Source organism: Salmo trutta, chromosome 30 (assembly GCF_901001165.1).
Source record: "Salmo trutta chromosome 30, fSalTru1.1, whole genome shotgun sequence".
NCBI lineage: Eukaryota > Metazoa > Chordata > Actinopteri > Salmoniformes > Salmonidae > Salmo > Salmo trutta.
In genome coordinates, this window is record NC_042986.1 from 36,154,787 (window position 1) to 36,178,831 (window position 24,045).

Genomic DNA, 24,045 nt, shown 5'->3' on the forward strand with positions numbered 1-24,045 from the left:
CACTATGTGGTCTGATTGTTGCTGCTCCAAGGTGCTGACAGTGCCACAGCTGCCATATGTGTCTTACTGTATGGACTTTTTTGTGCATTTATTATAAATGTTTATATATTTTTTTTTTGCCCCTTTTTCTCCCCAATTTCGTGATATCCAATTGGTAGTTACAGTCTTGTCCCATCGCTGCAACTCCTGTACGGACTTGAAGGTCGAGAGAGTTGAAGGTCGAGAGCCGTGTGTCCTCCGAAACAAGACACAATACTCGCTTAACCCAGAAGCCAGCCGCACCAATGTGTCGTAGGAAACACCATACACCTGGCGACAGTGTCAGCGTGCACTGCGCCTGGCCCGTCGCAGGAGTCGCTAGAGCGTGATGGGACAAGGACAAACCGTCTTGCCAGACCCTCCCCTAACCCGGACGACGCTGGGCCAATTGTGCGCCGCCTCATGGGTCTCCCGGTCGCGGCTAGCAGCGACAAAGCTTGGGATCGAACCAGGATCTGTAGTCATGCAGCTAGCAATGTAATGCAGTGCCTTAGACTGAGGCGCCTCTCGGGAGGCCCAAGAGACTGTATGTTGATAAGCAACTGCTTGCTAAGGTTAGGGTTAGGTTTATAATAAGGGTATGGGTTAAGGTTAGGGTTAGGGTTAGTGGACAGTAAGTTGAAATGTGGTTGACAATTATTGACCATCTACAAACCATCTACAAACCATCTACAAACCATCTATCCAAACAAAGTGTTACCGGGGTTTGTAGTGTTTGTCTCGGACAGCAGCCCCCTTCCCTGTTGGAGCACAGCTTCTCTATGTACAGTAGGGTAGTCCTTACTGTAATGGAACAGCTTCTCTATGTACAGTAGGGTAGTCCTTACTGTAACGGGACAGCTTCTCTATGTACAGTAGGGTAGTCCTTACTGTAACGGGACAGCTTCTCTATGTACAGTAGGGTAGTCCTTACTGTAACGGGACAGCTTCTCTATGTACAGTAGGGTAGTCCTTACTGTAACGGGACAGCTTCTCTATGTACAGTAGGGTAGTCCTTACTGTAACGGGACAGCTTCTCTATGTACAGTAGGGTAGTCCTTACTGTAATGGGACAGCTTCTCTATGTACAGTAGGGTACGCCTTACTGTAATGAGACAGCTTCTCTATGTACAGTAGGGTAGTCCTTACTGTAACGGGACAGCTTCTCTATGTACAGTAGGGTAGTCCTTACTGTAACGGGACAGCTTTTCTATGTACAGCAGGGTAGTCCTTACTGTAATGGGACAGCTTCTCTATGTACAGTAGGGTAGGCCTTACTGTAATGGGACAGCTTCTCTATGTACAGTAGGGTAGTCCTTACTGTAATGGGACAGCTTCTCTATGTACAGTAGGTTAGTCCTTACTGTAATGGGACAGCTTCTCTATGTACTGTAGGGTAGTCCTTACTGTAATGGGACAGCTTCTCTATGTAGGGCAGGCCTTACTGTAATGGGACAGCTTCTCTATGTAGGGTAGACCTTACTGTAATGGGACAGCTTCTCTATGTAGGGTAGACCTTACTGTAATGGGACAGCTTATCTATGTAGGGCAGGCCTTACTGTAATGGGACAGCTTCTCTATGTAGGGCAGGCCTTACTGTAATGGGACAGCTTCTCTATGTAGGGCAGGCCTTACTGTAATGGGACAGCTTCTCTATGTAGGGCAGGCCTTACTGTAATGGGACAGTTTCTCTATGTAGGGCAGGCCTTACTGTAATGGGACAGCTTTTCTATGTAGGGTATGCCTTACTGTAATGGGACAGCTTCTCTATGTCGGGTAGGCCTTACTGTAATGGGACAGCTTCTCTTTGTGGGGTAGTCCTTACTTTAATGGGACAGCTTGCTGATCAGAAATCAGGTGGCATATTCCTCCAATGCACTGCAATGGTTATGATGAATGTGGGAAATGTTGTCTCCATCACACCTGAATGGCTTCTGACACCCCTCCACTTTAATTTATTTTCAACAGTCGCTCAGCTCAGCACCAGTGATCAATGGAACAAACTATGCCAATCAGAGGCCACATGGTGTACTTCATGAGGCAACCACCAGCAACTTGTGTGCATGATAGCATGTGCTAACAGAAAGTGGAAAAAAGTGTGTGCGTGTGTGTGTGTGTTCAGTGAGAGTGAAGGAGAGAGACAGAAATATTTTTGTTAACTGCTCTGGCTTGATCATTCTCAGTCATGATAAGGGATGGATGGAAATGTACAGAATGGTTACCTGGAGGAAAATGGGGGAGGGTCATGCTTTTCCATTTCAGTCAAGGGCAGGTTTAGTATTATTTAGATCTAGTCCTGGGGAGGGTCATGCTTTTCCATTTCAGTCAAGGGCAGGTTTAGTATTATTTAGATCTAGTCCTGGGGAGGGTCATGCTTTTTCCATTTCAGTCAAGGGCAGGTTTAGTATTATTTAGATCTAGTCCTGGGGAGGGTCATGCTTTTCCATTTCAGTCAAGGGCAGGTTTAGTATTATTTAGATCTAGTCCTGGGGAGGGTCATGCTTTTCCATTTCAGTCAAGGGCAGGTTTAGTATTATTTAGATCTAGTCCTGGGGAGGGTCATGTCATTTGTAATTGATGAAGTGTCAATATTTCTCTGTGTTTTAGAATGAGTTGGTTGTTAGGCTGTAAATCGATGTGTGCCCGATGCTGCCCCTCGTCTCTGATTCTCCGCTGGGCGCACAATATCAAGTGTACCTATATGCTAGATTAGTGTGGTCTCTATCAAATGATCCCTAGCCTATATGCTAGATTAGTGTGTTCTCTATCAAATGATCCCTAGCCTATATGCTAGATTAGTGTGGTCTCTATCAAATGATCCATAGCCTATATGCTAGATTAGTGTGGTCTCTATCAAATGATCCGTAGCCTATATGCTAGATTAGTGTGGTCTCTATCAAATGATCCGTAGCCTAAATGCTAGATTAGTGTGGTCTCTATCAAATGATCCGTAGCCTATATGCTAGATTAGTGTGGTCTCTATCAAATGATCCCTAGCCTATATGCTAGATTAGTGTGGTCTCTATCAAATGACCGTAGCCTATATGCTAGATTAGTGTGGTCTCTATCAAATGATCCGTAGCCTATATGCTAGATTAGTGTGGTCTCTATCAAATGATCCGTAGCCTATATGCTAGATTAGTGTGGTCTCTATCAAATGATCCGTAGCCTATATGCTAGATTAGTGTGGTCTCTATCAAATGATCCGTAGCCTAAATGCTAGATTAGTGTGGTCTCTATCAAATGATCCGTAGCCTATATGCTAGATTAGTGTGGTCTCTATCAAATGATCCGTAGCCTATATGCTAGATTAGTGTGGTCTCTATCAAATGATCCGTAGCCTATATGCTAGATTAGTGTGGTCTCTATCAAATGATCCGTAGCCTATATGCTAGATTAGTGTGGTCTCTATCAAATGATCCCTAGCCTATATGCTAGATTAGTGTGGTCTCTATCAAATGACCGTAGCCTATATGCTAGATTAGTGTGGTCTCTATCAAATGATCCGTAGCCTATATGCTAGATTAGTGTGGTCTCTATCAAATGATCCCTAGCCTATATGCTAGATTAGTGTGGTCTCTATCAAATGATCCATAGCCTATATGCTAGATTAGTGTGGTCTCTATCAAATGATCCGTAGCCTATATGCTAGATTAGTGTGGTCTCTATCAAATGATCCGTAGCCTATATGCTAGATTAGTGTGGTCTCTATCAAATGATCCGTAGCCTATATGCTAGATTAGTGTGGTCTCTATCAAATGATCCGTAGCCTATATGCTAGATTAGTGTGGTCTCTATCAAATGATCCGTAGCCTATATGCTAGATTAGTGTGGTCTCTATCAAATGATCCCTAGCCTATATGCTAGATTAGTGTGGTCTCTATCAAATGATCCATAGCCTATATGCTAGATTAGTGTGGTCTCTATCAAATGATCCGTAGCCTATATGCTAGATTAGTGTGGTCTCTATCAAATGATCCGTAGCCTATATGCTAGATTAGTGTGGTCTCTATCAAATGATCCCTAGCCTATATGCTAGATTAGTGTGGTCTCTATCAAATGATCCGTAGCCTATATGCTAGATTAGTGTGGTCTCTATCAAATGATCCGTAGCCTATATGCTAGATTAGTGTGGTCTCTATCAAATGATCCGTAGCCTATATGCTAGATTAGTGTGGTCTCTATCAAATGATCCCTAGCCTATATGCTAGATTAGTGTGGTCTCTATCAAATGATCCGTAGCCTATATGCTAGATTAGTGTGGTCTCTATCAAATGATCCGTAGCCTATATGCTAGATTAGTGTGGTCTCTATCAAATGATCCGTAGCCTATAGGCTGTAGGCTAGGCGATACGAAGCGCATGCTCGGAGAAGCTGCTGGGATGGTGTAAATAAAACTAAACTGCATTACACCCTGCAATGCGCTCTCAAAAGAAAAGGTTCCTGGAAGATCTTTTAGGGGTTCTTCAAATTGAAACTGTTGTGGAACATCTATAAGTTCTTTAAAGAACCCCTTTTAATCGGTCCTCGAAAAACCTTTTGAAGAACCTTTTGGGGTAAATGTTTAACTACCCCCCTCCCCTATGATTATTATTAATAATATGCATAAGAATAACAACAATAACAACAATAACACAATATTTTAGTTCTCAGTGTTTATTATGATTTTAGTGGCAAAGCAATATGCTTACAGGACGAAGTTTCTGGTCTGTCCAAGAAGTGAGGGTAAATGTTAGGCATGTTCTCTGCTATCCACTTTATGTTTTAATTATTATTTTGGGTTTAGGTGATGTTCACTTGCTTTTAAGCGTTTAAGCGTTTAAGCGTTCAGGGAAGGTTTAGTTAAAATATATTTTGCTAAAGGGAGAGCCATCCATTGTCATTTCAGAGAGGTCTGATTTTCTACAGGTAACCCTTATTATAAACAACGTACACTCCCTAATCGGCCTTTCTTTAATGACGTGTTCAATTACAAAGATACGGTTCTGAATTTTGACAAGTAATGTATTATAAATATGTTCATACATGCACAGTGAAGACTTGTCACCATGGACATACAGTATTGAAGTCTCACTACACATACTGCAGTAAGAGATGCTTCAGTTGATTTCAGTCTCTTCTCACCCTATGAGTTTCCAATTTCAATATGTTTTCTCACTGGTGGTAGAGTGCTGTAATTGTCATCTATTTCTGCCACATTGAAATTCAAGGCAGGACGATTGACACGCTTTACACTCACAGCCGCTGGTTTGTACCTGTTTCTGTCTGTCTATACTGTGATGTTGAGATACAACTGTTCCGTCGCACTAGTACCCGTAATGACCCGAGAGAAGCGTTGTTCACATTAACCCCCCGCTGGCTTGTTGTTGCTGTTTTCAGATATGGAGACATGGTTCCAGACTCCATAGCGGGCAAGATATTTGGCTCCATCTGCTCTCTCAGTGGCGTGCTGGTGATTGCTCTACCTGTGCCTGTCATAGTCTCCAACTTCGCCAGGATCTACCACCAGAACCAAAGGGCAGATAAGATGAGGGCACAGCAGGTAAACCAGAGAGAGGCATGATGTCATTCTTATCATGTGTGTGTCACATTGTTGTTCTTTTGCTGTATTGTGTGATATGTGTGATAAATAACTAGGAGGAATCTACCTTCAAATAACAAGGTGCGCTTGTCAGGCAAAAGCCTATTGTAAAGCTACGAGGAAACACACTGTCTTGTGAAATGGGAGTGTTGTTTTTATTCCCCAGATATTGCTCACTGGGTTGTATGTGGAACAAGTGCTGACACAGGCATTTTTGTCCATTTCTTTTCCATTCTCCAGAAAGTGCGTCAGGCAAGGATTCGAATGGCTAAAAAAGGGGCCACCAATGCATTCTTGCAGCACAAAGAGGATGGGGGATTGCAGGTGAGGAATTCACATGAACAAATGTTACCTTATGGTCATATACAGACAATCAAGGTTATTTAACGTGTTCACGTTTGGATTTGAAATGTACAGAATACAGTATTTAATCTAAAGTATGTTCAACACAGTAGGGAAGAGTGAATAGTGAAAGGTTAAATATACCTGCATTAATGCTTTTAGCAGAGGCTACAAAGTGCTGGGATGGACTGATAAGATCAAGCACTTGTTCAGCCTTGTGATGAAACAAAATAACACTAAAGCTTTTTTCTCTGAAGCTTTTTCTGTTCAGGAGACAGTTTTGTTGCCATGGTATCATTTATTGTAGCTTGTAACTAACTGCAGCTTGTAACTAACTGTAACTTGTAACTAACTGGAGCTTGTAACTAACTGTAGCTTGTAACTAACTGTAGCTTTTAACTAACTAGAGGTTGTAACTAACTGGAGCTTGTAACTAACTGGAGCTTGTAACTAACTGGAGCTTGTAACTATCTGTAACTTGTAACTAACTGCAGCTTGTAACTAACTGTAGCTTGTAACTATCTGTAGCTTGTAACTAACTGGAGCTTGTAACTAACTGGAGCTTGTTCTTGGCCAGTAATGACTGTATTCACTTCAGAATTAGACACATTACTGTTCTCTCTGTCTCTCTTTCTCTCTCTCTATTTCTATCTCTCACGCTCTCTCTCCATTCTGGAACACCTTTCTTTCACCAGCACGTTCTGCTGCAGTTCCACTAAATCTGCATAAGAATGTCATGTCACTGTGATTGGTGTTGGGGATCAGTCATCTTCAGTTTCAAAGGCGTTTAAAATAACCAAATGTCACATTGACAGTCATTAATTTTATTTATTTTTTAATTTTTTATTTCACCTTTATTTAACCAGGTAGGCAAGTTGAGAACAAGTTCTCATTTACAACTGTGACCTGGCCAAGATAAAGCAAAGCAGTTCGACACATATAACAACACAGAGTTACACATGGAGTAAAACAAACATACAGTCAATAATACAGTAGAAAAATAAGTCTATATACAATGTGAGCAAATGAGGTGAGATAAGGGAGGTAAAGGCAATAAATAGGCCATGGTGGCAGAGTAAATAAAGTATAGCATGTAAAACACTGGACTGGGAGATTTAACAGTAGATGAGTGTGCAAAGTAGAAATACTGGGGTGCAAAGGAGCAAAATAAATAAATAAATAAATACAGTAGGGGAAGAGGTAGTTGTTTGGGCTATTTATTGATGGGCTATGTACAGGTGCAGTGATCTGTGAGCTGCTCTGACAGCTGGTGCTTAAAGCTAGTGAGGGAGATAAGTGTTTCCAGTTCCAGAGATTTTTGTAGTTTGTTCCAGTCATTGGCAGCAGAAAACTGGAAGGAGAGACGACCAAAGGAGGAGTTGGCTTTGGGGGTGATAAGTGAGATATACCTGCTGGAACGCGTGCTACGGGTGGGTGCAGCTATGGTGACCAGTGAGCTGAGATAAGGCAGAACTTTACCTAGCAGGGTCTTGTAGATGACCTGGAGCCAGTGGGTTTGGCGACGAGTATGAAGCGAGGGCCAGCCAATGAGAGCGTACAGGTCGCAGTGGTGGATAATATATGGGGCTTTGGTGACAAAACGGATGGCACTGTCATAGACTGCATCCAATTTGTTGAGTAGGGTGTTGGAGGCTATTTTGTAAATGACATCGCCAAAGTCGAGGATCGGTAAGATGGTCAGTTTTACGAGGGTATGTTTGGCAGCATGAGTGAAGGATGCTTTGTTGCAAAATAGGAATCCATTTCTAGATTTAACTTTGGATTGGAGATGTTTGATGTGAGTCTGGAAGGAGAGTTTACAGTCTAACCAGACACCTAGGTATTTGTAGTTGTCCACATATTCTAAGTCAGAACCGTCCAGAGTAGTGATGCTGGACGGGCGGGCAGGTGCAGGCAGCAATCGGTTGAAGAGCATGCATTTAGTTTTACTTGTATTTAAGAGCAGTTGTAGGCCACGGAAGGAGAGTTGTATGGCATTGAAGCTCGTCTGGAGGGTTGTTAACACAGTGTCCAAAGAAGGGCCAGAAGTATACAGAATGGTGTCGTCTGCGTAGAGGTGGATCAGAGACTCACCAGCAGCAAGAGCGACATCATTGATGTATACAGAGAAGAGAGTCGGCCCGAGAATTGAACCCTGTGGCACCCCCATTGAGACTGCCAGAGGCCCGAACAACAAGCCCTCAGATTTGACACACTGAACTCTGTCGGAGAAGTAGTTGGTGAACCAGGCGAGGCAGTCATTTGAGAAACCAAGGCTGTTGAGTCTGCCGATGAGGATGTGGTGATTGACAGAGTCGAAAGCCTGGCCAGGTCAATGAATACAGCTGCACAGTACTGTTTCTTATCAATGGCGGTTATGATATCGTTTAGGACCTTGAGCGTGGCTGAGGTGCACCCATGACCAGCTCTGAAACCAGATTGCATAACGGAGAAGGTACGGTGGGATTCATATTTTATTAATAATTAATATTTCATCCCAAACTTCCACTTGATTCAATCTATCCACTGGAGTCAGTCCTGCAATTATGAAGGGTCACTTGCTACACAAAAATTGAATCCTGGCAAATATGAACCCCCTCCCCCTTCCTCAGAACGAGACAAAGTCTCATTGACACTGTCTTAACCAATGACATAAGGTCCCTGGCTATATGTGGCATTCTTGTGAGGTGTGTGTGTGTATGTGTAATGTGGAATCCTTTTGTGAGGTCATCGAGTCAGAGGACAGAAAGCAGATGTTGTGGACAGGTGGGTTATGGACACACAGAGATAATGATGTTAGCAACGGGGACCAGAACAGATAAAGAGAGTTACTAGAGGATGAGTTTCAATGCACTGCTCTCAGGAGTCACCCTCCACTCCTAGCTGTTTTCACCTCAGTTGTATTACCAGTACCCAGAACCTCACCTCAATGAAACATTCTAACATACAGTATCTAGCTTGTTATCACTTGGATTTCCCTAGTTATTGCCCTCCTGAGGAAAAATCACATCGTATACTGTAAAATCATGTCATATAGTGTAAAATCACGTCATACAGTATAAAATCACGTCATATAGTGTAAAATCACGTCGTATAGTGTAAAATCACGTTATACAGTATAAAATCACGTCATATAGTGTAAAATCACGTCATATAGTGTAAAATCACGTCATACAGTATAAAATCACGTCATATAGTGTAAAATCACGTCGTATAGTGTAAAATCACGTCATACAGTATAAAATCATGTCATACAGTATAAAATCATGTCATATAGTATAAAATCATGTCGTATAGTATAAAATCACGTCATATAGTGTAAAATCATAGTGTAAAATCATGTCATATAGTGTAAAATCATGTCATATAGTATAAAATCACGTCATATAGTGTAAAATCATGTCATATAGTGTAAAATCACGTCATATAGTGTAAAATCATGTCATATAGTGTAAAATCATGTCATATAGTGTAAAATCATGTCATATAGTATAAAATTACGTCATATAGTGTAAAATCACGTCATATAGTATATTGGCCATATCCTGTTTTGAAATGCCCTGTCCTATATGGAATATAGGCATTGGGTAACTATTCTAATGTTATCATCATTGCACATAACACCTAACCCCTCCAGGATGACCCCTCCTCACAGAGATTTTACCCCATGTAATTATTGCAGTTCATGGGGTTGCTATGCCAACGGCGGTTGGTAATCATCAGTTGTTTTATTTGTGTTGTTTGATTTTAAAGAAATTCTGCATTCTACCGTAAGAGGAGAGAATAGCCTGTGGGTAAAGCTTTGAAAACAAAAGAAAAGGCAGAAGGTTTACTGTCAGACTGCAGCTGTACCTACAGACATACAGTACTGTGTGCATGGCAGATTAGTGTATTTAGTAACTGTGTGTTGAATGCATTCTTAGAACAGAAGGTGCTACCTAGAACCATAAAGTATTCTTCAATTGTCAAATTACTATTGTTTTGGTTCCAAGTGGAACCCTTTCACAAATACAAGGTTGTAAGTGTTATATTTACCTTTATTTAACTAGGCAAGTCAGTTAAGAACAAATTCTTATTTACAATGACGGCCTACACAAGCCAAACCCGGATGACGCTGGACCAATTGTGCGCCGCCCTATGGGACTCCCAATCACAGCCGGTTGTGATACAGCCTGGATTCAAACCAGGGTGTCTGTAGTGACAACTCTAGCTCTGAGAGTGCCTTAGAACGCTGCGCCACTCGGGAGCCATATCCATATACATGGAACCCTTTCACCAGTAAAAAGTATTACCTGCTTCACCACCAAAGGGTTTGACTACCTGAAACCAAAAAGGGTTCCCCTATGTGGACAAACGAAGAACTCTTTTTTATTCTAAGAGCGTGCCAAATATGATTGAAAACAATTCAACTGTAAATATCTCCTGTAACTTTCCTTAATAGCCGTAGCCATGGGGAAGGAGGTGAAGAAGTGTTCCATCTTCCTTGCAGACATATTTCAGTATCCTAATCTCTCTTCACACCAGTGGAGGACAGAAGAATATGAGAAGTCATTCTGCTGATTTAAGGACTAGAGGTGATAGAGGAGGAGGAGGAGGCAAAGCTAGAGAGAAATTGAATTCCCATCTTTACTAATGTACCAGGTTGAGTCCTGAGTAGTCTTTATTCTGTTTCTTCTCAGCAGTTGAAGTCCCTATAATCCAATATTTACAATCCCAGAGTGAGATCAGGGATCTATAAACCCATTACTAGCAGGACTGCAGAGCTATTTATAAACCTAGAGGGATTGTTTTCTCTCCCAGGTCTTTCCTTGGTTTTGGCTGCAGTGTAGTCTCAGTTCGTGGGACGATGTTATCGGACATGTCTGTAGTGAATCCAGCAGGTCTCCAGACTGGCTTTGTGACTAACAGAGCTATTTCCCTGCTCCCTCCCTCCCAGCCTGGCACACTCATGTCTCTCAGTCTAACAAAGTAGATCATCTGTATGGTAAGGATTTTGACAGGCTGTTCACCGTCTATAACAGTTATGATGGTGATCAACCACCTTGACCTGGAAATCTCAGCTCCACAGCCAGTTGTTTATCTCTGAACGAACCACAAAGAAACAGCTCTTTAGGAAGCATCTGAGGTGCCAGGTTCTCTGGGGTTCTGTGTTAAAATCAGAGTTTATTAGTCACAGATGTACAGTAATTTAAGGGTACAATGAAATTCTTAAGCTTAAGCTGCAAGCTCCATCAATGCAGGTCAAAGATAAGTGAGTGAAACAATAGTAATAATACCAGTAATAATACAATAAATAATATTACCAGTACTAATAATAGTAATAATACTAGTAGTAATATAAGTAATCATAGCAATAGTACTAATAATAGTAACAATACTAATAATAATACATGTAATAATAGCAACAATACTAATACCAGCACTAATAATAGTAATAATGATAGTACTCACACAGGCAATAATAATAGTACTACTAGTAATAATACTAGCAATAATAGAAATAGCAACAACACAAGTAATAATACTAGTAATAATACAAGTAATAATAATAGTAATAGTACTGGTAATAATACAAGTAATAATGGTAATAATACTAGTAATAATAGCAGTACGAATACCAGCAATAATACAAATAATAATACTAGTAATACAAGTAATAGCAATAATAATAGTACTAATAACAGTAACACCAGTAATAATACCAGTAATAATAGCGATAGTAATAATAATAGCAATAATAATAGTAATAGCAGTAGTAATAATACTAGCAATAACACCAGTAATATTAGTAATAATAGTAATAATAATAGTACTGATAATAGTACCAATAATAGTAATAATACTAGTAATAATACAAGCAATAATAATGATAATAGTAATAATACAGGTAATAATACAAGTAATAATGGTAATAATACAAATACTAGTAATAATAATAGTATGAATACCAGCAACAATACAAATAATAATACTAGTAATAACAGCAATACTGACAGTACTAATAACAGTAACACCAGTAATAATACTAGTAATAATAGCGATAGTAATAATAACAGCAATAATAATAGTAATAGCAGTAGTAATAATACTAGCAATAACACCAGTGATAATAGTAATAATAATCGTACTGGTAATAGTACCAATAATAGTAATAATATTAGTAATAATACTAGTAATAACAGTGCCAATAACAGTAATAATACCAGTAATAATACAAGTAATAATAGAAATAGCAATAATACAAGTAATAAAACTGGTAATAATACTAGTAATAATACAAATAGTAATATAAATAATACAAGTAATAATAGTAATAATACTAATACTAGTACTAATACTAGTAATAATAATAGTACGAATACCAGTAGTAATACTAGTAATAATTGTAATAGCAATAACACAAGTAATAATACAAGTAATAATAATAGTACTAACAATAGTAACAAAAACAGTAATAATACCAGTAATAACAGTACCAATAACAGTAATAATACTAGTAATAATGCTAGTAATAACTGTACCAATAATAGTAATAATACCAGTAACAACAGAAATAGCAATAATACAAGTAATAATAATAATAGTAATAATAATAGCAATAATACTAACACCAGTACTAACACCAGTAATACTACTAGTAATAATAGTGATAGAGATAATACAAGTAATAATACTAGTAATAATCCAAGTAATAATAGTAACAGTAATAAGTATAGTACTAATAACAGTAACAACAACAGTAATAACACTAATAATAATACTAGTAATTATAGTAATAACAATAGTACTAATAATAGTAATAATACCAGTAATAATACCAGTAACAATAGTGATAGTAATAATAATAGTACTGATAATAGTGATGATACAAGTAACAACACTAGTAATAATAGTACCAACAATAGTAATAATATTAGTGATAACAGTAATGGTAATAATACTGGTAATAATTCTAGTAATAATAGTAATAAAAATAATAACTGTAATAATAATAGCAATAGTAATAAAAATAATACCATTGATAACACTAGTAATAATAGTAATAGTAATAACACCAGTTATAATACCACTAATAATACTAGTGGTAATAGCAACTATAAAAGTACTAACAATAGTAATAATACTAGTAGTAATACTACTAGGAATAGTAGTAACAGTAATAATAATAGTACCAATAAGAGTTATAATAATAATACTAATAATAGTAATAATAATAGTAATAATACTAGTAGTGGTACCAGTAATAATACTAGTAATAATAGTAGTGGCAATAATAATAGTAGAAATACCAGTGATTATACCAGTAATAATGGTAATAGTAATAATAGCACTAATAACAGTAATAATAACAGTACTAATAATAGTACTATCACTAGTAAAAACACCAGTAATAATACTAGTAATATTGGTAAAAGTAATACTAATAGTACTAATAACAGTAATAATAACAGTACTAATAAAAGTAATAATACCTGTAATAATAGTAATAGTAATAATAATAGCAATAGTAATAGTACTGGTAATAGTAATGATACTAGTAATAATACTAACAATAATAATACTGGTAATAATAAAAGTAATAATACTAGTAATAACACGAGTAATAATACCAGTAATAATACCAGTAGTAATAGTAATGATACTAGTAATTAATACTGGATAACAGTAGTAATAGTTACAATAATAGTACCGATAATAGTAATGATACCAGTAATAATACTAGTAATTATACCAGTGATAATAGCAACAATAATAATACTAGTAATAGCAATAGTAATAATACTAGTAGTTATGTTGGTAATAATACTCGTAATAATAGTACTCGTAATAATACTAGTAATAATGCTAGCGGTAATAGCACTAGTACTAATAATAGTACCGACAATAGTAATAATACTAGTGATCATACTGGTGATACTACTAGTACTAATAGCAATAGTAATAATAATAGTAATAATATTAATAATAATAGTACTGATAATAGTAATGATACTGGTAATAATGCTAGTAATTATACTGGTAATACTAGTAACGATAATAATACTTGTGGTAATAGTAATAATACCAGTAATAATAGTAATAGCAATAATACTAGTAATACCACTAGTAATACTACTAGTAATAATAGCACTAATAATAGTAATAATAATGGTAATAATAATAGTAATAATACCAAGTAAAATAATAGAATATAGAAAGATCACAAGACAGCACCTTGTCTTGTCTACATATATATATTTACAATTAGTTAAAAATTCTATACAGTTGCTGCAGTTAAAAGTGGCGAAGTGTGTAAACAAATATCTTCCCTGTGGCTCAGTTGGTAGAGCATGGTGTTTGCAACGCCAGCATGGTGTGTGCAACGCCAGGGTTGTGGGTTTGATTCCCATGGGGGGCCAGTACAAAAAAATGCAGCGGCAAGATACTTATTTCTGGAGAGATACATTTTTTAAATTAGAAGCTTGAACTGTTTGGGCATAGACCTGAAAAGTATGACAGAACTTTGCAGGCTATCTCTGCAGTATATTGCAACTCCTCCCCCTTTGGCAGTTCTATCTTGACAGAAAATGTTGTAGTTGGGTATGGAAATCTCCGAATTTTTGGTGGCCTTCCTAAGCCAGGATTTAGACACGGCAAGGACATCAGGGTTGGCGGAGTGTGCTAAAGCAGTGAGTAAAACAAACTTAGGGAGGAGGCTTCTGATGTTAACATGCATGAAACCAAGGCTTTTTCGATTACAGAAGTCAACAAATGAGAGTGCCTGGGGACACGCAGGGCCTGGGTTAACCTCCACATCACCCGAGGAACAGCTGAGGAGTAGGATGAGGGTACTGCTAAAGGCTATCAAAACTGATCGTCTAGTGCGTTGGGGACAGAGAATAAAAGGAGCAGATTCCTGGGCGCGGGTGAATAGATTCAGGGCATAATGTGCAGACAGGGGTATGGTGGGGTGCGGGTACAGCGGAGGTAAGCCCAGGCACTGAGTGATGATAAGAGAGGTTGCATCTCTGGACGTGCTGGTTATACTGGGTGAGGTCACCGCATGTGTGGGAGGTGGGACAAAGGAGGTATTTGAGGCATGTTGAGTGGGACTAGGGGCTCCACAGTAAACTATAACAATGATAACTATCCTAAACAACAGTATACAAGGCATATTGACATTTGAAAGAGACATAAAGCAAGGCATAAAGCAATCACAGGTGTTGATTGGGAGAGCTAGCTAAGACAACAACGAGTAAGACAACAACAGCTAATCAGCTAAGACAACAACAGGTAAAATGGCGATGAATGGGCAGAGAGGGTCGGTTAACTACACACAGGGCCTGAGTTCGGGGCTAGGGCCGACAGATAAAAAAAGTATACTGTCTACTCATCAGTATACCGTCTACTCATCAGTATAATGTCTGCTCATCAGTATACTGTCTACTCATCAGTATAACGTCTGCTCATCAGTATACTGCCTACTCATCAGTATAATGTCGACTCATCAGTATAATGTCTACTCATCAGTGTACTGCCTACTCATCAGTATACTGTCTACTCATCAGTATAATGTCTGCTCATCAGTGTACTGCCTACTCATCAGTATACTGTCTACTCATCAGTATACTGTCTACTCATCAGTATACTGTCTACTCATCAGTGTACTGCCTACTCATCAGTATAATGTCTACTCATCAGTATAATGTCTACTCATCAGTATAATGTCTACTCATCAGTATACTGCCTACTCATCAGTGTACTGCCTACTCATCAGTATAATGTCTGCTCATCAGTATACTGTCTACTCATCAGTATACTGCCTACTCATCAGTATACTGCCTACTCATCAGTGTACTGCCTACTCATCAGTATAATGTCTGCTCATCAGTATACTGTCTACTCATCAGTATACTGTCTACTCATCAGTATACTGTCTACTCATCAGTGTACTGTCTACTCATCAGTATACTGTCTACTCATCAGTATACTGTCTACTCATCAGTATACTGTCTGCTCATCAGTATAATGTCTACTCATCAGTATAATGTCTACTCATCAGTATACTGTCTGCTCATCAGTATAATGTCTACTCATCAGTATAATGTCTACTCATCAGTATAATGTCTACTCATCAGTATACTGTCTACTCATCAGTATAATGTCTACTCATCAGTATACTGCCTACTCATCAGTATACTGTCTACTCATCAGTATAATGTCTGCTCATCAGTATACTGTCTACTCATCAGTATAATGTCTACTCATCAGTATACTGTCTACTCATCAGTATAATGTCTACTCATCAGTATAATGTCTACTCATCAGTATACTGTCTACTCATCAGTATAATGTCTGCTCATCAGTATACTGTCTACTCATCAGTATAATGTCTACTCATCAGTATAATGTCTACTTATCAGTATAATGTCTACTCATCAGTATACTGTCTGCTCATCAGTATACTGCCTACTCATCAGTATAATGTCTACTCATCATTATACTGCCTACTCATCAGTATACTGTCTACTCATCAGTATAATGTCTACTCATCAGTATACTGTCTACTCATCAGTATAATGTCTACTCATCAGTATAATGTCTACTCATCAGTATACTGTCTACTCATCAGTATAATGTCTACTCATCAGTATAATGTCTACTCATCAGTATACTGTCTGCTCATCAGTATACTGTCTACTCATCAGTATACTGTCTACTCATCAGTATAATGTCTACTCATCAGTATAATGTCTACTCATCAGTGTACTGTATTCTACAATGTTTGTTGGACAAAATCACCTCCCATTTGTGTTTATAATGTGAAGTTTGCTTAACACAGCAATAAGTTGCCAACTACTAATTCAACTGTTGATGTGATCGTGTTTACACTGACAATGTCTTTTCATGTGTGGCTATGTTGGGCTAAGCGAGTTGCTATCTTGCTGTGTCCCTCAGGGTGGCGATGGTGACAGCACAGCCCTTTGTGTGAAGAACAGGTCCGCCTTTGAGCATCAACATCATCATCTATTGCAGTGCTTGGAGAAAACCACTGTGAGTGCTGCTTTTTTTATCTCATGGATAATTTTGTCTGATATGTTTATTGTTCACTTTGATGTACTGTATCTTTACTCGGCAGTGTTTCACGCTGTTTCACACTTTCAGCAGTTATGAGAAGTTATCATATAGTATACAGCCACCTGCAGCTAGTTTAAAGATGCCCGTTCAGAGGCCAGGATAGACGTCTTTCTTTCTTTTATGTGTCGACAGAATCACGAGTTCACCGATGAAGTCACCTACAGCGAGGTGTGTATGATGGACTCAATGGGCTTCCGCACCAGCCGCAGCACTTCCTTGTCCAGCCAGCAGGGGGCCACCACCACCTGCTGCTCCCGGCGGGCCAAGAGGAGGGCCATCCGCCTTGCCAACTCCACCGTATCTGTCAGCCGGGGAAGTGTGCAGGAGCTGGACACGCTGCACGTCACCAAGACACCTGTTGGTACTCAGTACCCACAGAGGTACTGTACAGCACACACTACCCACCTGATCCAAGGAGCCCACTCCTCCCTTTCTATCTTTGCCTCACCACTTAATCACCTGTAGAGGCTGTTGATGTTTTACTACGTTTAGCTCTGGCCGATTCATTAACAAGAACATTCTGCTGATCCTGAATTACAAGCTGAGTTCGAACAGTTTCTAAGTTGTTCAAACTCTGCTGGCTCTAACTATTTTGATGCTGTTGATGTTTTTCAAAACAACCTCCATGGGTTTAATGAGAAATGTAGCCGAAAACAATGGGAAAATGTATTTCATTTGTCACTGTAGCATGAATAATGATTGATTGTTTTTAAGGGAAACAGTTGATAATGTGAGTTTGTTTGTTTTATTGAGCGCTTGCATTTTTATACATAGTTGCTATGATGGATGTATCACTATACAGACGGTGGAAGAACAAACTACTAGAATACACTGATCTACTTACAATGATGACACATAAAAGTCCTCTCAACATAAACACATTTGACTATTTTGGGGTAATAGTGACAGATACGTGCATTGTCTAACTTTATTCCTCTCTCTGTGTGTGTGTGTGTGTGTGTGTGTGTGTGTGTGTGTGTGTGCGTGTGTGTGTGTGTGTGTGTGAGAGCAGTCGCTCCAGTCTAAACGCCAGAACTGAAGACCTGAAGCTGAACTGTACTGACTACACAGCAGCCATCATCAGTATCCCCACTCCCCCAGCCAACAGTCCTGATGAGAGTCTACCTAACTCACCCGCCATCCCTGGCATCCTACGCAACTCTCGCTCCAGTATCTATAACACCCAGGAAACTGTCAAGATCTCCTCTTTATAACCCTATAAAGCACAGGGCCTTGACCCATTGCACAAAACAAGAGGAATGGGGTCCATCAGAGAAGAACATGGGCAAGAAGGATGATAACGTCCACACTCTTTCCAAATGCTTCACTCTGATACCAACGTAATGTCTACTGAATAGTCAAGGTAGGGGAAGCGTGAGAAAAAATATATAAATGAATTGTAACTATCCATTTGATGTGCTGGAACAGATACTGTGAGGTTGACCTTTTGGCCCAAGGAGATACGGGGGGGGGGGGGGGGGGGGGGGGGGTGGTGAAGCAGTACCACAGACACAATCTGAGCTGACCAGGAACAGATGACAATGCCTGCTGGACTCAGAGAAGGGACGCAGATGGATGGTGTGGTTAGTAAGAGTGCTTTTCAACAATAATATACCCACCGTGGCATCGAAAGCCTTTAACTTTTTCAAGATATGCAACGTTAGAACAAGCAGGAAAAACTAATATACATAATTGGTGTAAAGAAATTGCAGGGAGAGATTATAAAGGTTATGAATAATTGCACAATCATATTGATATTTAAATACATCTTTACAGACGGAAATATGAATACTGTATTCTGCAATAGATATTCTTAACACAAATGAATGAGAAAATAAAGGAGTGATCGTTAGATGGAACTACATATGTAACATATTTTGTATCATACGTCTCTAAATCACATGCATCTTCAAACTTTACCAAAAAATGTCAGTGTACTGACTAGCTTAATACAGCAGCGCATGTTCCTGTTCAGTAGACGATGGAGAAGAGAAGCTACTGATATTAGTGGTGTCAGATATGACTAGCTCATCTGGTTTTTTGCATGTTATCTTATTCTTTCTCTCAGAACAGTTTGTTTGATTTATTTTTCCTGACAACAACATTGTAACGTAATAATGATGTCTGCCCCGGAAGTGTACATTAGGTAAAAAATGAATTAAATAAAAAACATTCAGGCATGTTCCTCGCCAGAATGCAAAGTGGGTGAGTCCGATTGTATGGTCTGTGTGTAGTAGGTTGGGAGGACTTGTGTTAATTGATCGCAGATATGCATGGATACCGTTTTAGGTATTTTACATGTTTTGTTCCCTTGGGAAATCAAATGTAGAGGAGGGATTGAGCAACATCCATTGTCAATGAGTCAGAAATAAGGGAGAAGAGGTTACCAGTAAGAAAAAAGTATCTATCCATCATTGAGTTCACAGTAACCTATCATTGACATCCATTATCATCACAGTGTTATTCAGTTTAGACCCTCTTGTAATATTGTGTTACAGGTTTAAGTGTATGCAGCCTGTTGACGGCTGTGTAATACACAAACTACTTTTCTGTTCAACATGCTAACATATCGGTGCTGTTACTGGACTTGATTGGACTATGAGATCTGGTGTTTACAATCCTACTTTTTTTCTCCTACAATTATTATTATTTGCATAATATTGCAATGAAAAATCTGAAACTGTGCACTACAGCTGTTTTAAAGTTACTTTAGTATTTATTCGTTGGCTTTATTTTGGGTTATATAATGCAGATAGGACTAGAGTAATGAGCACTGTTATGCATAACTACAGATTGTACACCAGACAATGAGATATAACCAAAGATTTTTGGCATCTATTCCTGGACGCTACAGGTTTGCCTATACAAAACGATGCCATAGATTCTTCAACAACTTGAGGCTCCCGGGTGGCGCAGCAGTCTAAGGCACTGCCTCTCAGTGCTAGAGGCGTCACTACAGACCCTGGTTTGATTCCAGGCTGTATCACAACCGGCCGTGATTGGGATTCCCATAGGGTGGCGCACGATTGGCCCAGCGTCGTTAGGGTTTCGCTGGGGTAGGCCGGCATCGTAAATAAGAATTTGTTCTTAACTGACTTGCGTAGTTAAATAAAGGTTAAATAAAAATAAAATACTAACCTGGTATTGGCGATACTCTCTTTCTTTTAAAATCTGGAAAACAGTTGTCTTATACAGTAAAGGTCGTTTATAAGACAACTGTTTTCCAGAATCGAGAACGAAGAGAGTATCGCCAATACCAGGTCAGTTGAAGAAGCTATGGCAGCGCTTTGTGTAGGCCAACCTGTAACGTGCAGTAATGGATGCCAAAAATCTGTGGTTATATCTCATTGTCTGGTGTACAATCTGCAGCTATGTTATGGACATCTCACACATATTTGCCAACATTAATTTCAAAACATATATAGCTATATGAATCACATTATTTACACAATGTCATTTTCTAATGGAAGTGATAATAGCTGGGTAAAGTTGTCATATGCTATATATATATATATATATGGATGGTGTACGAATAAAATAAATGTTTGAGTGGAAGGTTGTGTAGTAGCCATGAGAACCTTATACATACTGCTCCTCATAAACCTGATCCAATGACAAGTGAGCGGATGTGCAGGTTCAGCAGAGGTGGCACCAGTACTCATGCCGGCAATAGAGATACACTGATTCCCTAGAGCAGTGGTATTGAACCCTTAGCCTGCGAGGTCTGGAGACGACTGCTGGTTTTCTGGTCTACCTGATAATTAACTGCACACACCTGGTGTCCCAGCTCTAAAGCAGTCCCTGATTAGAGGAGAACAATAAAAATATGCAGTGAAACTGACTTGGAGGTCCAGAGTTGAGTTTGAGGGCCCTATTGGATGATGGCTGAAAGAGACCAGAGGCACAGAGGTGTGTATTCTATTCCACAAATAAAGCAACAAGAATTCAGAAAATGGTTTTGCTATCAAGTTGTTTGTTTGTTCTAGTGTTTCTCCCCCTGAATGATGGTGATATGTTTATATTTTTATTTTACATACATTATTTGTTTTTACCTATAATGCCCTCCATGGTGAGATTTGATAAGTCACCAGTAGGGGGCGCTACAGTGTGTGAAATAAAATCTTCACCTTTACGCTCAAATGACGGTAGAGTCCTGTTTCTTAATCCTGGTCCTGGGGACCTAAAGGGACAAACGTTTTGTTTTTTTGTCCTAGCACTACACAGCTGATTCAAATGATCAACTCATCATCAAGCTTTGATTATTTGAATCAGGTGTGTAGTGCTTGTGCAAAAAATTAAATGTTTGTCCCTTTAGGTCCCCAGAACCAGAATTAAGAAACACAACTGTAAATGAAAAATGTCTCCCCTTTGTGTCCCCAGAACCAGGATAAAGAAACACTGCGACAACGGATGACATAATCCCAATAGTTTATTCTTTTTTTCATTTATTACAATTACCAACGGTCTGTTTTCATAAATAGTGCAGAATAAATACCTTGCAGTTAAAATCTCAAGTACTGTGTGATTAGTTTAAGACCACTGGATGATCTAACCATAATATGTCCTGTATTCGCTGACGCTGTCCATCTCTGTCTGTCAGTCTGTCTTAATCTTCCTGACGACATTGGCACTGACCTTTGAAGTGTCACTTAAACTGTTTAAAATGACATCACTAACAGATTTGTGGCATTGACTGTCAGAGCTAGCTAGAGAATAACTGAATGGTATTCACGGCTTCACTCCTATTGCATCACAATAGACCATTAGGCCTCACTGTCACCATGGTTACTGGGGTGTCTTATGCAATAGCCCGTTTTAGAAACCCACATGCTTTGTATTACACCTAAACTTTTTCAATGAAATAAATCAATAACAAACAAAGAAAGAGATGGAGACACCGTATAATATAAGAGTTCATCTAAATTGCAAGTTCAATTTAAGGACATTCAATACCTACAGTATGTGAAAGAAACAGTCAGTGCATCGCCTCACTACGATGGAAGATGTGGTTTCTGTTAGCAGAGATGTCTCTGTGGTATGTGTTTTTCTCATGAAATGAAAGCAAGCACTGCAAGTACAGTAGTTTCATGATAATCATCATCGTAGACATCCAAGCATTTCTTTAACACATGTTGGCTTCTAAGTTACATCCAAAGCGAATAATTAATTAACATAAACATGATGCATACAATGATTATCTTCAGTCATATTGCAACAGAGGAAAGTTTCAGAGTGCATTTTATCTGTGCTTAACTAAGTGCTTCTTTAAAAGTACCCTGGCAGGCAGCCCTGCCACAAAAAAAAGATCTTGGCTCTTAGATGGCAATCACCTCACAATTAAGGCCTGGACAAATATACTTGACTCCGTAAAGAATAATCTCAGCTAAAGCCCAATACATACAGTTTACATATACCTTAGCCAAAGACATTTAAACTCAGTTTTTCACAATTCCTGACATTTAATCCTAGTAAAAATTCCCTGTCTTAGGTCAGTTAGGATTACCACTTTATTTTAAGAATGTGAAATGTCAGAATAATAGTAGAGAGAACGATTTATTTCAGCTTTTATTTCTTTCATCACATTCCCAGTGGGTCAGAAGTTTACATACACTCAATTAGTATTTGGTAGCATTGTCTTTAAATTGTTTAACTTGGGTCAAACATTTTGGGTAGCCTTCCACAAGCTTCCCACAATAAGTTGGGTGAATTTTGACCCATTCCTCCTGACAGAGCTAGTGTAACTGAGTCAGGTTTGTAGGCCTCCTTGCTCACATACGCTTTTTCAGGTTTGCCCACAAATTTTCTATAGGATTGAGGTCAGGGCTTTGTGATGGCCACTCCAATACCTTGACTTTGTTGTCCTTAAGCCATTTTTCCACAACTTTGGAAGTATGCTTTGTCCATTTGGGAGACCCATTTGAGACCCATTTGCAACCAAGCTTTAACTTTCTGACTGATGTCTTGAGATGTTGCTTCAATATATCCACATCATTTTCCTTTCTCATGATGCCATCTATTTTGTGAAGTGCACCAGTCCCTCCTGCAGCAAAGCACCCCTACAAAATGATGCTGCCACCCCTGTTCTTCACGGTTGGGATGGTGTTCTTCGGCTTGCAAGCCTCCCCCTTTTTCCTCCAAACACAACGATGGTCATTATGGCCAAAGAGTTCTATTTTTATTTCATCAGACCAGAGGACATTTCTCCAAAAAGTACGACCTTTGTCCCCATGTGCAGTTGCAAACCGTAGTCTGACTTTTTTATGGCAGTTTTGGAGTGGCTTCTTCCTTGCTGAGCGGCCTTTCAGGTTATGTCGATATAGGACTCGTTTTACTGTGGATATAAATACTTTTGCACCTGTTTCCTCCAGCATCTTCACAAGGTCCTTTGCTGTTGTTCTGGGATTGATTTGCACTTTTTGCACCAAAGTACGTTAATCTCTAGGAGACAGAACGTGTCTCCTTCCTGAGCGGTATGACGGCTGCGTGGTCCCATGGTGTTTCTACATGCGTACTATTGATTGTACAGATGAACGTGGTACCTTCAGGCGTTTGGAAATTGCTCCCAAGGATGAACCAGACTTGTGGTCTACAAAATGTTTTCTTAGGTCTTGGCTGATTTCTTTTGATTTTCCCATGATGTCAAGCAAAGAGGCACTGAGTTTGAAGGTAGGCCTTGAAATACATCCACAGGTACACCTCCAATTGACACAAATTATGTAAATTTGCCTATCAGAAGCTTCTAAAGCCATGACATCATTTTCTGGAATTTTCCAAGCTGTTTAAAGGCACAGTCAACTTAGTGTATGTAAACTTCTGACCCACTGGAATTGTGATACGGTGAATTATAAGTGAAATAATCTGTCTGCAAACAATTGTTGGAAAATTACTTGCGTCATGCACAAAGTAGATGTCCTAACTGACTTCCCAAAACTATAGTTTGTTAACGAGAAATTTGTGGAGTGGTTGAAAAATGAGTTTTAATGACT

At 39.0% G+C, this 24,045-nt stretch overlaps 1 protein-coding gene across 1 annotated transcript in view; it reads left to right on the top strand.

Moving 5' to 3' along the window:
- The window catches only part of kcnd1 (potassium voltage-gated channel, Shal-related subfamily, member 1), a 78,296-nt gene extending 59,788 nt beyond the window's left edge, over window positions 1–18,508 (top strand). The window contains exons 3-7 of the mRNA XM_029723987.1: window positions 5,398–5,560; window positions 5,840–5,923; window positions 16,880–16,975; window positions 17,192–17,439; window positions 18,072–18,508. Of these exons, the coding sequence (XP_029579847.1) occupies window positions 5,398–5,560; window positions 5,840–5,923; window positions 16,880–16,975; window positions 17,192–17,439; window positions 18,072–18,273 (793 nt within the window). The 3' untranslated portion in view covers window positions 18,274–18,508. The remainder of the gene's footprint in view (window positions 1–5,397; window positions 5,561–5,839; window positions 5,924–16,879; window positions 16,976–17,191; window positions 17,440–18,071) is intronic.
- Window positions 18,509–24,045: the final 5,537 nt, after the last annotated feature.